The following is a 16,580-nucleotide window of genomic DNA, read 5'->3' as shown; positions in this document are numbered from 1 at the left end:
CCGACACTGACACACTATCATCATCCAAAGCCCACAGTTTACATTAGTGTTCACTCTTATTGTATATTCTGTGGGTTTGGACAAATGCATATTTACATAGACCTGCCATGACAGTATCATACGGAATAGTTTAGCTGCCCTGAGAATCCTCTGTGTTCCACCTATTCATCTCTCTCTCTCTCCTAACTTCTGGATACCACTGATCTATTTTTTACTTTCTCCATAGTTTTGCCTTTTCCAGAATGTCATGTGGTTGGAACTATACAGTATATAGCCTTTTCAGACTGGCCTCTTTTCACACATTGAAGAACATCTTAGTTGCTTCTAACTTTTGACAAATATTAATAAAGCTGCTATAAACATCCATGTGCAGGTTTTTGTGTAGACATAGGTTTTCAACTTATTTGAATTGCCAAAGAGTGCCAATTGCTGTATCATATGTTGAGTACGTTTAGTTTTGTAAGAAATTTCCAAACTATCTTCCAAAGTGGCTGTACCATTTTGTTTTCCCAACAGCAGTGAATGAGTTACAGTTGTTCATATCCTCTTCAGCATTTGGAGGTGTTAGTGTTTTGGATTTTGGCCATTCTAATAGGTACATAGTATATCTCATTGTTTTAGTTTGAGATTTCCTAATGACAAACAATGTTGGGCATCTCTTGCTTGCCAGAAGATGGCTTTTCTCACTTACGACTCCATGGGTGTAGATGATTGGCCCTGTCTTGCATGCCATAGCTTTCTGTAAGGGAGTTTGAGAATGTGAGTTTTTAATATTCTACTTTGGGATGATATGGCTCATGATGTGGAGATTTATCAAATTAAGATGTAGGGAAGGGGGCTGGCCAGTTAGCTCAGCTGGTTAGAACTTGGTACTGATAACACCAAGGTCAAGGGTTCAGATCCCCATACCCACCAGCCACACACACACATACAGATAAGATATAGAGAAGATATTCAAAAGATTTGAGCAGCTACATATGACAGATATTTTCTATACTGGTACAAAATATTGCTCTCACTAAAAATATAATTGTTATTGAAAATAATCTGATTTATAAATGTCTTTGGTAATCATGAGGCATTATGCTCTCAGTAGCTAAAATCTGAAGCAAGATACACACCTAGAGAGGAATCATCATTAATGATATTGCTATAAGTTCAATTTTCAAATTTTCTTTTTGGTAATTACTTTTTTTTTTGGTTTCATATGTGATCTGAATACATCACCATTATTTTGAACTTGTGATGTTGCTCATAAATTACATATACCAGAGTAGGAAAAGTATCGTTCATCATTCCTTTGTGGTTTGCTTGTGCTTTCATTATGAATATTCACTTCAATGTGTGGATTATTTGCAGAATGCTTTGTAGGCTGCATGTCTATTTTTTGAGATTTAGCTTTTGTTTATATAGAATATCTCTATCCAGTATTGATAGATTCTTTTAATAGAGCACAGGTAAGCAGCAATACATCACAGTAGACTGAGAACCAGCCAGTAGATGTGGAGTTTTCACACTGTCAAGTTTCCATTCTTTTTCAGGTTCCCCTGCTTATCTTATGTTATTTCTGCAACATCTGACACATTGACTAAACGAAGGTGTCAATGTTAGCTTGCACATGGATACTAATATTTCCTGTTGTATTTAATCTTCTTTATATCAAAAACAAAAGCTATATTCAGAATTTAGATATTTCTTTTATACCCCAAATGGATTTCCTTTTGTGCCTAGAATCTACTGTTGGGGAAAGAAGTCTCTGAAGAGTATAAAGCAGGGTAGTGACATGGCCAGATGTGAATTTTTGATCGCTGATCCAGATTTAGTGAATGGAGTTGTATTGGGAAGGATCAAAAGCAGGAAAGCCAGACTGGAGGGTTGTATATTGTCCAGGCCAGAATTGCGAGGGATGGCAAAGAAGGGTGATGTGATTGAATGAATGTCAATATTTAAGATTTGGTGAATGATCAGAAGTAGTAAGGTAGCTGAAAGAAGGAATAGTGACTTTCTGGTTGCTTACTGAAACACAGGTTTTTGATTTTAGGACCAAGAGATGGATCCTTACATGCTTCATGATTCTTGGTTGTATTTTCACAGAACAAAAAAAAAAAAAAAGAAAAAGTCTGCTGTGATGTTATTCTTTCCTGCCACCATGCACTGTTTGTATCAGTGTTGTCATTCATTTCTGAAACATTCCCCTGGAATCTGGGTCTGCTCTAGACACTGATTCTTTCCAACTATCAGATAAGGTTACTCTCAGGTAGGCACTCAATTCTTATAAATATGATCTTCCTAAAATGGAAAGTAAATCATTTTTCACCATAAGATTAAAGAACAAGGATTGTCTTTCTCACCCAAGATCAGTGTTGGATGGAAATGTGGACAACTTGTATCGTGTGTCCTGTGTTGATTCGTTGCTGCTGCATGTCTTGCCTTTAGCTGGGATGACAGCAGTTCCGTGAGCAGTGGTCTCAGTGACACCCTCGATAACATCAGCACCGACGACCTGAACACCACGTCCTCAGTCAGCTCTTACTCCAACATCACCATCCCTTCCAGGAAGAACACTCAGGTCAGAATCACCTCCTTTCTTTTTTCCAGCACTTCTGCCTGTTTCTTCCACAAAATTATTTTATATTAGATTAAGGTATAATACAGCCCCTTATATTAGATTAAGGTATAGCTCCTGAAGTAATTACATAAACTGGATAAGGCAGAGCTAACAGGGACTCACTTTGCCATCCCTGGACCCTAAAGTGCCTTTATCTTAGTCTCTCCTAGAGCTACAACCCTCAGGAGGTACAGCAATGTGCACCTCAGCCTATTTCTAATAGTCGAAGCAGCTTATTTATATATCTTTTCTACTGATTACAATGTAACCCAGAAAGACCTGTGTTGCCATATATCTCCTTATAATATTGGTATATTTATTTTAAAATCTAACAATTATTTTAATGGTCTAAGTTATTAATGAATTTGATATTAATTTTTGAAATAAATTTCTAGATCTCTTGTGAATGGTAAATCAAGAATGGACATGAAATAATTTTTATCTTGTCATGCTTTTTTCTGTTACATTTGACATAGAAAATTCCTTCCTTTCTGAGGTATTTAATTGGGGTTTTCTGCACATCTCTATTCTGACATTCTCTAATATGTGCAAGTGAGAATTATGTGGCTTAAATTAATGAAACTTAAGAGAAGATTTAGATAAAAATAGAAGAGTCTTTGGAATTCTTTTGAAAAATAATTCAGTGCTGCTTCTTTTTTTTTTTTTTAACCAGTCATCTAAAAGTACATTTTAGCACCTTAATTCACCCTTTATAGATTTTTCTGCATAATTTTTTTTCTGTAATATTTTTCTTTATAGCTGAAGACAGATTCAGAGAAACGTTCCACAACAGATGAGACCTGGGATAGCACTGAGGAGCTGAAGAAAACAGAAGAGGACTTTGACAGCCACGGGGACAGTGGTGGCAAGTGGAAGAGTGTTTCCTCGGGACTTCCTGAAGACCCTGAGAAGGCAGGGCAGAAAGCTTCCCTGTCCGTCTCACAGACGGGTTCCTGGAGAAGGGGCATGTCTGCCCAAGGAGCTGCACCATCGAGGCAGAAAGCTGGAACAAGTGCACTCAAAACCCCTGGTAGGCTTGGCCTTTGGCAGTTTTTGTACAAAAGTGCTTTAATTTATTGTTTTCATTCAACCTTTGTTTTTTTTGATAATGGCTTCCTGTTTTTTTCTTTTTTTAAATTGAAACAATGGATTATACATATGTGTGGTACAGAGTTGACTATCAGTATTTGTATACAATATATGATGAGTAAATCAGAATAGCTGGCATATTCATCATTATAAAATGTACTCATTCTCTGTGTTCTTTAACCAATTTCTCCCTAACCCTCCTCCACTTCCCCCTTTCCCCCTCTAATAACCACATTGTGTTTGTTGTTTTTTCTTTCTTTCTTTTTCTTATCTTTCTTTCTTTCCTTTCTTCCTCCCTTCCTCCCACTTATGAGTAAGGACATGTGGTATTTCTCTTTCTGTGCTTGGCTTACTATGTTATTCACTTAACATAATTTTCTCCAACATAATTTTCTCTAAGTTCCTCCATATTGCTGCAAATGGCAGAATTTCAATCCTTTTTGTGGCTGAATAGCATTGCATTGTGTATATATACCACATTTTCTTTATCTAGTCATCCATCAATGGACATTTAGGTTAGTTCCATTTCTTGGCTATTGTAAACAGAGCTGCAGTGAACATGGGAGTGCAGGTATACCTTCGACATGATGATTTCCATTCCTCTGGGTATATACCCAGAAGTGGGATTGTTGGATCATATGGGATTCTTCTCCATAAGTTAAATATTGTTTTCTGTCTAAATTTCACATATTTTATCATATAAGCACATGTGAATATAACAATCTAGGCATTCTCTAGAGGGTGCTTTCATGATTTGGGTCTCATTGGGCCACAGGTATTTTTGGTTATGTGGAAATAAAATAAGTCTGCTAAATAAACAAAGTTTTTCTTGTTCTTACTTTCTTATGTAAGTTAGAAATAATTATGTTTGGAATATATTTGCCACTGAGTTTCACTACAAACTCTGAAGGGCAACAGCAAGCATATCTATCTAATGGGTTAAAATGCTGGAGATTTGAAACGTTGTTTGGGAATTAGACTTTATGAAAGAAGAGAGTGAAAGAATTCTAAAAAATTGTGCCATCCTTTTTTTTTTTTTGAAGTCTCTCCCCTTAGGTGTTTTTTAAATAGTATCTAATTTTAAATAGTGCCACCCGAAGTACTGATATAACAAGGCACTCCAAATGTAATCATCTCACAGACATTTAAATGAATTCTTTTGCTAGTACTTATCTTGATAGGATTAAGTGCTATCTTTATAAAGGAAAAGAGTTGTAAGATATGAGACATTATTAAATAGCAAAAAATATGTATTTTCATTGTATCTTCTTAATCTTTTACTGCATTTCCTCTGACAGCAAAATTTTTGTATCTAGAATCATCTCAAAACATTAGAGTGCTTACCTATTTACATCTAAAACTAAAGCATTTAGGAGCTGAAGTAATATAAAATGCATTCATATTTTATAGATTGTTTCAAGAAGTGTTATTGTGATATCAAAATGCACAGACACGCTTATTTTTGTATTTCTCATTAATTAGGGAAAACAGATGATGCCAAAGCATCTGAGAAAGGGAAAACTCCCCTGAAAGGATCATCTCTGCAAAGGTCTCCTTCAGATGTAGGAAAAAGCAGTGGAGATGAGGGGAAAAAGCCCCCCTCGGGCATTGGAAGGTCGACTGCTCCCAGCTCTTTTGGATTTAAGAAACCAAGTGGAGTAGGGTCATCTACTATGATCACTAGCAGTGGAGCGACTGTAACAAGCGGCTCAGCAACTCTGGGTAAAATTCCCAAATCTGCTGCCATTGGGGGAAAGTCAAATGCAGGGAGAAAAACCAGTTTGGACGGTTCCCAGAATCAGGATGATGTTGTGCTGCATGTTAGCTCAAAGACCACCCTGCAATACCGCAGCTTGCCCCGCCCTTCCAAATCCAGCACCAGTGGCATTCCTGGCCGAGGTGGCCACAGATCCAGTACCAGCAGTATCGATTCCAACGTCAGCAGCAAGTCTGCTGGTGCCACCACCTCAAAACTGAGAGAGCCAACCAAGATTGGGTCAGGGCGCTCAAGTCCTGTCACCGTGAACCAAACAGACAAGGAGAAGGAAAAAGTAGCAGTCTCTGATTCAGAGAGTGTTTCCTTGTCAGGTTCCCCCAAATCCAGCCCCACCTCTGCCAGCGCCTGTGGGGCACAAGGGCTCAGGCAGCCAGGATCCAAGTATCCAGATATTGCCTCACCTACATTTCGAAGGTAAGAATATGTAAAGTGATGCTGGAAAAATATAAAAGGACACACACACATACACACACACACACACACACACACACACAATATATAAACATATGTATTTGTATATATAAAATCCTAAATGTATACTATATATATATATATACATATATATACACATATATACACATATATAAAAGAATCTTTTAAAGTATAGTGGGTTCGGAGCAGCTGACCATATAAATAGCATTTTGAGAAATGGTGCTGAACTTTGAGAAATGGTCAAACTTTGTGATTTCACTATCATTGTAATATTAGCAACACAAAGAACAAACATGAGACACTCAAAAGTAGATGACAATATGTAGGGGTAATGAAAAAACGAAGTATCAGCTTGTAGAATTTCTGTAAATTTTCATCCCTCCTTTCCACAATTACAAAACAAAATAAAATAGTTCTTTATAACTATTGGCATTCACTATCAATGTTTGTTATCTTGCTGGTTCTTAATGAGTTGGTCCTGAAAGTAGATGAAGTTGTATTATCTGTAGCATATTACATTAGACAGATTTATACAGTACCATATCTTGACATATTAAAGAAAATCAACATATGATATGGTTGGCAGAATTTGAAAACGTTCAGATGTTTGATGATGAGTAACCACTGGAGTGGGGGCTAAGCTTTGTAACTCTTCATCAGCTTTCTTTGACATGACTCTGGTAAGCCGCATGATTTGGTTTCTGCACTGGTATTATCTTTGGCATTAAATATGTGAAGTTCTGCTCTAAGATATCACTGTTTTTAAATACCAATGTATTCATAATGTCAGGAAAATAAATACAGTTAATAATTTGGGAAAAAATAATATAACCTTCTGGATTTGTTTTCTTATCTTCAAAATGATAGCGTGTGATTTATAGTTCATGACATGTTAAATATTTTTAATGTTTGTTTTTATTCTGACTAAACCAAGAACTTTGATATCTTGGAAATAAAGGCTTTTGAAGCATTTACTTTTACATTCAAGCAATCGCAGATATATGATTGTTTGAAAAACTTAGGTTTCATTTCTCAGTAGAAATATTAATCCTGAAGGACTTGTTTTTGAATTGCTAATTCTCATTGGAAAGAATAAATGGCTTGTAGTGAGAGTAAATATTTCTGTTGCTTAAGTAAAAGCCAATAGTGCCCTCCTGTGGTCCATTACCTATGAAACAATTTCTCATATTCGTCATAAATTATTTCACTATAGAAAATATGGATTTCATTGCAACTTAATTAGTAATCATTATTCCATTACATCATATCACATTTTTCCATATTTACATAAATTTGATTATATCATCTGCTTCATTTACAAAACTAAAATGTTTTCTGAACTAAACTCCAACAACTAACTTAGTACGAACTATGTTTCAAATCAGTATTATAAATAATGTATTTGAATAGCTCTGGCAACTGATATAAAACCCTTTGACCTTTCTAGGTAAAATGCAGACAAACTGATGTGTTGCCATCAGTGTCCAGTTTAGTTTTCAACCAACTATTCCCTGACAGTCACTCAGGCCAGCAGATACTCAACATAACTTCCTAAACCTCGCCTTAAGCATTCCTTTTAAATTTTCAATAAATTGCTGAAAAGAAAAGAAAACAGAAAAGAGAGAGAAAAATTCATTTAAATGTTATCTATCGAATGCGTAGAAGTTGTTTCATTATAATGGTTCTATAAATAGGTAACAGCAAGTATGGTCAGACTATTTAATTTGAGTGAACGATTCTCATGATCATTTAAATTGTGAAAGCCAGTAATTTTCATGTTTGCCTTTTTTTTTGCCCATTACCCCACACCCCTGGGTAGCAGCCCAGTACTGACTTACCCTTATGGTGTTATGAGAGCTTTTCAGCACTTGCTGAAGAAAGTCCAAGCTTATCAAATTCACTAACATAGAGACGGGAAGTGCTTGGTAGCTCAGTACACCCAAGCACACTTGGCTCTGTGTACTGTAACCCTAAATATTCAATGTGGATGTTAGTTTCTGGGAACAACTGAAGTTGTTATTTGTTTTTCTTTTAGGTTGTTTGGTGCCAAGGCAGGTGGCAAATCTGCCTCTGCACCTAATTCGGAGGGTGTGAAATCCTCCTCAGTAATGCCCAGCCCTAGTACCACATTAGCGCGGCAAGGCAGTCTGGAGTCACCGTCGTCTGGTACGGGCAGCATGGGCAGTGCTGGCGGGCTAAGCGACAGCAGCAGCCCTCTCTTCAATAAACCCTCAGACTTAACTACAGATGTTATAAGCTTAAGTCACTCGTTGGCTTCCAGCCCAGCATCGGTTCACTCTTTCACATCAGGTGGTCTCGTGTGGGCTGCCAATCTGAGCAGTTCCTCTGCTGGCAGCAAGGACACTCCAAGTTACCAGTCCATGACTAGCCTCCATACGAGCTCTGAGTCCATTGACCTCCCCCTCAGCCACCATGGCTCCCTGTCTGGACTGACCACAGGCACTCACGAGGTCCAGAGCCTGCTCATGAGAACGGGTAGTGTGAGATCTACTCTCTCAGAAAGGTGAGCTTTCCTGGAGACACTGATGAAATCTTGATCCCCACCCCTACCCTGCAGTGTGCCTGACCCCCACCCCATCAAATCCCTTGATTTCAGTGTGAGTGCCACTGTGCAAAGGGAGATGAGATTGAAAGGACATAAGATTGATACGACCGGGCCTTTTATTTGCTTGTATTACCAAATTTGAAGAGGAATAAAACCATTACGGGTAGGGTGATCGAATAATTAAATTTCTTAATATGAATGTATTCATTTATACCCAGTAGGCAATTTCGATAAAATTTAAAGCATGTATTTTTATACTGAATAATGTCTTCTCCAGATATTTTAATGATTTGGCTTAAGCTCCAAGACAACCCAAGCTCCTTATGATAATTCAAGCATTTTTAAAGACCAAATTTAAATGCATTCTATAATTATGCTCAGAGCAATATGTGAAATTTGTTTTATTTGTAATTTTATGAAAAAACTAGCAAATGGATCACTGGGGAATTTTAGTTGACTTGTTGAAACAATATCAGTTGTCAGCCATGAATTCTTAGAGAAAATGATAACACCAGTGACAACTTTAATAGGCCCCTTTAAAGTTAATCATATTACAAGGTGTTTCCCACTGGTTTTATAATTTTTTTTCCCCTGCTGCTGGCCAAACCCTTGACCTTGGAGTTATAATACTGCACTCCAACAACCTGAGCTAACTGGCCAGCCCCATGTTTTTACACTTACAGAAGAGATCATAACAAGGCATTTCTTACCTAATATACTTACTGAAAAGCATCACTGTTGTGCAAACCAGCTCTCGATTCTCTCCCCGCAAAAAATTCTTCCTCAGATATTTTGGTACTGACTCTTACCACCCCAAAATTGTGTTAAAACTGCCACTTTTTCTGATTAACTTAATGCTATTTGTTTCTTTCACACTTGAAGCTTTTAAAATGGTCTTGGCCACATGTCTTAATTGTGTTATTTGGGAAAAGCACTACTGGTCACTGAAAATGCTTACTATCTTTCCCTAAACTGTTTTCCACTCTGATATTGATGCTGACACATCTCCTCTTTTCCAGACTCCAGCCTTACTCCCAGAGTACAGAACCCAGAGCAAAACAGTGCTTCTATCCTATTTTATTTCCCACTCCCCTAACAATGCGACAGGGACAGCCATGCAAAAGGGACTTTCCCTTGATAAAAGCATTTTAGAACTAACTGAAATATTGGTGCTTGATACTTGCTTGGTGGGCTTCTAGTTACAAAATAAATTTTTCCTCACAAACTAAAACACTGGTCCAAGACAAACAGCTGAGTGATAGAAACTCAAATGTATCCATTTTCTTTTGGTTTTGCTATTACAGAGATCATACATAAAAACCAGTAAGTATTTGATTTTCCATGTAAGTAGTCAGGCTTCTTATAGCATCTTAGATTCTAGTTTCAGCACTTTTAAGGTCAATGGACATCCTTACATGACATTTATAAAACTTCTAACAAGTAAATAAAATTATATTGAAAATATATGGACAACCTATGGTTTTAATGAATGCAAGCTAGCTGTGTGCTCATATGTGAGGAATCCAAATAACAAGCTAATAATCAAACCAAGCATGCTGCAAATTTATTAACCAGAACCACCCTCCAAATTCTGATTATTTTTTAATTATAAAGATGACTGCATCAAGGTGACCATTTAGCCATCAACCTATGTCTTCAGCATGCAGACACTTAAACATTCAGAAATGTAGTCAAATAGCTATTTGTAACCATGTAACCTAGAGGGTAAGATTGATGAGTGTTGTAGCTATAACTTGAGATGTAGTTTTAATGTTTTACCTGATCTATATTTTACTTGATGCCAATAAAAATTTTCGGTATAGAAATACACTAGCAAATATGCAGTTACTTATTCTTTTTAAGCAGATAATTTTTATTATTTTTCAGTCTTTAAAATAAGCCAACTTTACAGACAGCAATGTTCTAGTATTAAATAAGCCTAATAAGGACTTTTTCTAAAATAAACTTTAATCTAATTTTGGATAAATGAATGTGTTTTACCTTTGATTCTTAAAATATTTTGATGAATAGTAAACTATGAAAAGCAAATGTTAGTATCTCCATAGATATAGTATATAATATAACTATTTATTAGGTTCTTCCAGTAAATTACTGGATTGAAATTATATTTTATATAAAATGTTGTATTTTTCTTGGGAACAGAACTAAAAGCAATAGCAGTTCACTCTAATCCCTTAAAGTACATTTAAGATAGTTTATGATCTATTGAAGAGAAAATTAGATCTAATTGGGATGCTGACTTAATTATAATTAATTGGTCGGCAAAATGTTAGGAATGCTAAGGAAACCAAAGAGCCATACCTGAGAGAAAGTGTGTTAAAGTGTAAATATTTAAGGCAAATTAATGAGAGATATAATAGATATGTCTGTGGGTTTATGATTTACCTATTTATCCACAATTTTAGCTTACTTTATTGATATTCATATCCCAGTACTATTAAATCAACAGTTTTTCATACAGATTTTAATATTTGTTTAATTTTTTCTTTATTAAGATGAATAAAATAATAAATAAACAATAAAACATGTTCTTTAACAGTTTTTCCTCTATAGCTTCTCTAGATCATTAGTGACCCTTCAGCCCTAACTAGTCCACATTTGTTTGCTTTGTTTTGTTTTGTTGTGACCTAACCAAATTTTTAAAATAGTTTAAAGTGGTACTCAATTTTGCCAATTTCTGATTTGTCTTTTAACATCAGATCTGGCAACCCTGCTTTCACATTTCGGACGGGCAACTGTTGGCTTTAAGCACACAGTGGCTAACCTCTTCACACTGTTGCCTAAACTCCCCACCTCATTCATTTTTACCTTCCTGGCCCTTGCTGACATATGAGTTTGCAACCCTTGAGGGTTTGCAGAAATGTCTACCTTATAAAAATCTTTAATATCCAGATTCAAATAGATATTTCTACTTAAGGCTTTAAATTATATTGGTAAATTTAATTGTATTTTTTCATTAAGTTGCTCTACATCATATAAACATGATTTTTTTTATACAACTGTATAACGCTGGCAAAAGAATGCCTCTTTTTAATTTTCTCTGCAGAATTAAACTGTAATTTTCACACATGAAAGAGGTAATCTTTAAAATGGTTTATGATCACATAAATGCTTTAGCACAATGTAGCTTATATTTGGAGCTTGCTTATATTTGTTCACTACGATTCCTTTTGTTTGTTTGTTTATCCACACTACTAAGAAGACTTCTATGGTCAAGATATATGCTGGAACTGGCCTCTACATAATATAGTAATTATTTTGTGTGGACATTCCCAACAAATAAAGTTAAAATTGTATAAAGCCTTTGGATGCTTTCTATTGCAGTGCTAAATAACGGAGTACACACAGAAGAAAACATTTTAGCTTTGAAGTTGAGTGATTAAAGTTTTAGTCAATGTGTTTGCATTCATGTTATATCATCCCCATTTTGCATATCTTGTGTATTTAATTTTGATCATTTGTGGTTCTAAAGGAAGAAAGCTATAAATCTGCAAATTTAAATTAATTTTACTCTTTGCTTATCCACATGATAGAGATTATAACGAAATTCCCTAGACTTGTCCCACTTAGTTGTTGACGCTCTCTTCCTCAATTTTTAGAGAGGCCATTTCTCATTTTCTCTAGAGACATCTTTTCATCCCTTCCTATGACCAGCTGAGAATTCTTTAACATAGAGATGATAAAATGTAGAGCCTTTTAAATACCTGATTTATGATTTCTAAAAGATGGTATAGCTTAATTTTATTAAAATATTTAAACGATACCAGGAACATTAAATTTTAAGCAAATACTCATTATATGTTATTTTTCTTCTTATATATAAATGGAAATAAATCTGCCTGTATTTTTATGAAAAATAATTTGAAGACAAAAGATAAGTATTAAACAGTATTTTACATCTCTGTCCATCAGAACTTGTACCTTAGCTTAGTCAGAGCAGATCTATCTCATTTTCTCTATGGTTCTCTTGCATGTGAAATCATATCAAAAGTCTAGTCAGTTGCATCAGGAAAGGGAAAACTATAGTAACATTAGGCACAAAGAATATAGAGGGGATTATGCTAACTTCTAATAATCCTACCACTACATTATCATTAAATGGTACTGGGTTAGAAAGGAACTCAACATGTGTTACAGCAATAAACATCTTGTCACCCTTAGCTGGCCTTTTGTAATGAGTTAAGCATTACATACGTGTTACCAAAAAATTTTGTGTGGTTCAGAGAACCATTTTTGTTGGATGTGTAATTTGGAATTTTGTTTACATTATGTCCTTAGGGGTTTTCTTTGTTTTAACAGCATGCAGCTTGACAGAAATACACTGCCCAAAAAGGGACTAAGGTATATATTTCTCTCAGCACAACTGCTGCCTTTATTTGTTGTTATGTAAACTTTGTGTGCTGTCTCTCTTCCACTTTCTTTCTTTGTTTGCAATGTAGCACCTGAAGTTGAGGATAAAATCACTTATAATCTTGATGTTTTCCCTGGCCTCAAGAGTTGGTGAGATAGCCTGCAGGTAGAGGTACTAGTAGAGGTCAAGTTTGTGACTCAAATTAATTCCAATATAATACCACTATTTTGAAGTAATAAGACTTCTCATGACCTTGTTCCATGCATTGCTTTTTTCAAGGCAGTAATTTTTGATAGAATGTAAAACTCAGTGCTACAAATTAAAAAATAAATAAATAACTTCCCTAACTTTTGCGCCTTGGAGTCATATGCTTGCAAAACCTCAAAACCCATATAGTCTACAGATGTGACTAGTTAATGTCGAAAGGTTGAAGGATACTAATTTGAGTCAGAGAAAACATATTTTCATCATCACAGGACAAATACTGCAGCTAAGGTAGGATTTTTACAGAATCCTTTGACAAAAACTCAAAATAGTTTTTTAATTTTTATTTTTCAGTGGTTCTGGTATTTATCAGATCAATTTAAATCTGAATTAATCTAGTATCATTTAATCTCAAAATGATTATTTAGTTCGTAATAAAAAATAAAATGAAAATTTAATTCATGGCCATCCTTTACTGTGTACTGTTATTTGAGGAGGGGATATAGGATGATGAACTAATAGCCATGTAACACTGTATGGACATGATAAGTTGGCTGGTGTTTGATGCTAAGAATTTACATAACTCTGGTGAAACAGTAAGTAGTGGCCATGCTAGGTCTTTCCCCATTATTCTTTTTCTCTCCAATTTGTTAGCAATAGCAAACAGCTGGAAGTTATTCCATTTCAATATTTTGTTCCAGAAATTTACTTTCCAATAAAATGAGCACATTTATTCCTCTTTTTTTTCAATCCAAACATGATGTCAAATGGCATTTTAACCAAAGAGCTGTTTTTCCTTTTTTTTTTTTTTTTTTTTGTTTCTTTAAAGCTGTCAATTTGTGTTACATTTCCTATGCCTTTGTGTGACCGTCATGCCACTTCCCTTGGCTTCTGACCTACAGCTGTTCACCACTTGTAATCTGTTTTCACCCTCTTCAAATTCTTCCATGCCCTGTGCTTTTGAATCCTTATCAATTAACTTGGCTGTCTGCTCATTGCTTATGATTTTCAACTTCATATTTCACAGAAGTATAATTTTCTTCTCAAATTCCTTTATTGTTTTTCCTGCGTGATTCAAACAGATGGTGTCAGATCATCTGGAAGAACCGAGCCATTATAATTAGATTCAGTCTGTTTGAGATTGTTGTTCATTCTGAATAGTAAGCTCTTCTCAATTGTTTTCCTGTCCTGGTATTGCCTTGCCTTGTAGGCATGCTTAAGTGTCTTAGCTGTGCTGTTTTGCAGATACACCCCATCATCTCGGCAGGCCAACCAAGAAGAGGGAAAAGAGTGGTTGCGTTCTCATTCTACTGGAGGGCTGCAGGATACTGGCAACCAGTCGCCTCTGGTCTCCCCTTCTGCAATGTCATCTTCTGCAACAGGAAAATACCACTTTTCCAACTTGGGTAAAATATTCTAAAACATTGATCCCATTTTGTTCCTTCCACCACCCTCCTTCACAGGAACCCTGGTATCCCTTCATAAAAAAAAAAAATTTAATGGGGGGATAAAGACACCTTAACAGTACCTTTTACTGTTCACAGAATAATTTCCAAATATTATGCCATGTATTGCTCACGACAAATGTTTAACATAGGTAGTACTGCTGTTATTTTACATTCTGGGCTCCGGAGGCTCAGAGAGTGATTTGACTTGAAAATATTATCATCATTATTAAGGGGCAGAGGTAGTAATCAACCCCAGAGCATCTGATTTCAAGCCCAGGGGCCTTTTCATTCTATCTCAGAATCTGCTAAGAAGCAGGAAAACATTTGCTTATTTTTTTTAAATGTTAAAACATCCTTATAACAAAATTAATAATTTTTCTGTACAAAAAATAGAAAATTGGAATAATTAGAAAGAAAAAAATGTGATTCCATAACTCCAAGATAACTTCTTTCAGCATTGCTAAAGTTAAAATTTCCTTAAAAATGAATATAAGAACTTCTGTTAAAACAATACTCGATGAATATTTTTAGATAAATACAATGAAAAATAAATTAGTCACTATATTAGCCGTTGCGTTACTTTGTGGTTAGCATCATTTGTATGAAATATAAAATCATTTGCATAAATGTCACAGAAAACACAGGAAGAGTGACAGCATAATGAAAGAAGTCTAAACATGCCAGATTCAATGACTTAAAAATAGATTCTCTTCTATTAAGCCACAGAAAAATTAGTCTCATTTTTTTTTTCTCTTTTCACTTGAAAAAAATTCTTTTTAATAATGTATCACAGAAAGTCCACATTCCTCAGTAATTTGAACTTTTCAACTTTCAGCCTGCTCAGGACTCAAGGTTATTTCTTTTCTACTGTAATTCTTCCCACTATACTAAGTAGAGCTTTTAGCAATTAAAAGCAATTATTTTGGTCATGGTTCCAGATGAGCTAATAAATTCATACCAAACACCAAGTTTTTGTTGCTAAACCTACACAGTGATGAGACTCCTTTGCCCCGTAATGACAAAAGATGCATAGCTTTTATTTATTTTGACTTGTAGTTAATAAAACACAGCCAAAAGCCTAATATTTTAACTTCAAAAAATGAATTGAAAATGTTTTTGTAGGGTTGTAATAATATGAAACAAAATATAATTTATGAATCATCTGAAACAGACCCAAATCACCTAAAATGCTGTGTTTTCTAAATACCTCATGTCTCCTGTAAATTTTTTCATTAATTAACATTAATTTTGTTAGCTGACTCCTTATTCTATTTTTTCCCACTGTCATTATTCTGATTAAATCCATTTTTCTTTAAGAAAAAAAGAACTTACCACTTACTATGTCTGACCTTGGTGAATTCATTTAACTTCAATTTTCTCGTCTGTTGAATAAATATATACTGCCTAGGTCATATTGTGAAGAATGGCTGATGCAATGTGTATGAAGACTGAGGAGTGTATAAGACTTGATAGACTCTGCCAAATCATTTTTATTGGAAAACATGTCTTACACTATCAGAAAAGCACTCATCAGATATGCCTGAACTTTGTCTGCATTTCATTGGGTGTGATTAACAAAAGCATAACCACACAATTTTATGTGAAGGAGATTCACAGCCTAGATTTTTTGAAAGACTAGTACAGAACTATGACATTCAAATCAAGGACTCATTTACCAAAAATTTCAACTATTTGCACAGAGGTAAGTTTATTCCAAGGTTTGCATAAATTGAAGTCAACATGGCAGTGCAAGCCAACATGTCCATGGCCACAAATGTGTTTTAAAAAATTGGTATATAACACACTTGAGAATGCATTTTAGCGCATAATTTTCAAAGAGTTAAAACAATTAATAAATGAAATGTGAATTACACTTTTACTGATAACAAAGCACCTCTGTGGAACTTTAATGTTCTGTTGACTTGAACTTGAAAACCACTGACCAAGTACATCCCTTATATTTAGTTGCTCTAGAAAGCAATAATCTGAAAGGTCAAGTTTACCTTTCTAGGACATGAATTTCCCTCTTTGCCCTCTGTGCTTTTCACCAGAGATCTCTCAGCAGCATCAAACGATACTGCCAG

The 16,580-nt window shown here is 35.2% G+C and overlaps 1 protein-coding gene across 2 annotated transcripts in view; it reads left to right on the top strand.

Annotated features, from left to right (window-relative positions):
* NAV3 (neuron navigator 3) overlaps positions 1–16,580 on the top strand; it is a 371,530-nt gene that overhangs the window by 270,460 nt on the left and 84,490 nt on the right. For both annotated transcript variants that reach the window (XM_063074984.1, XM_063074983.1), the window contains exons 13-18: positions 2,437–2,569; positions 3,368–3,638; positions 5,180–5,888; positions 7,942–8,430; positions 12,793–12,834; positions 14,294–14,454. In XM_063074984.1, coding sequence (XP_062931054.1) covers positions 2,437–2,569; positions 3,368–3,638; positions 5,180–5,888; positions 7,942–8,430; positions 12,793–12,834; positions 14,294–14,454 — 1,805 coding nt within the window. The remainder of the gene's footprint in view (positions 1–2,436; positions 2,570–3,367; positions 3,639–5,179; positions 5,889–7,941; positions 8,431–12,792; positions 12,835–14,293; positions 14,455–16,580) is intronic.

The sequence above is a fragment of the Cynocephalus volans genome, chromosome 12 (assembly GCF_027409185.1).
Source record: "Cynocephalus volans isolate mCynVol1 chromosome 12, mCynVol1.pri, whole genome shotgun sequence".
Classification (NCBI taxonomy): Eukaryota; Metazoa; Chordata; class Mammalia; order Dermoptera; family Cynocephalidae; genus Cynocephalus; species Cynocephalus volans.
Note: the sequence above shows the minus strand (reverse complement) of the source record. Positions and strands in the feature narration are given on the sequence as shown.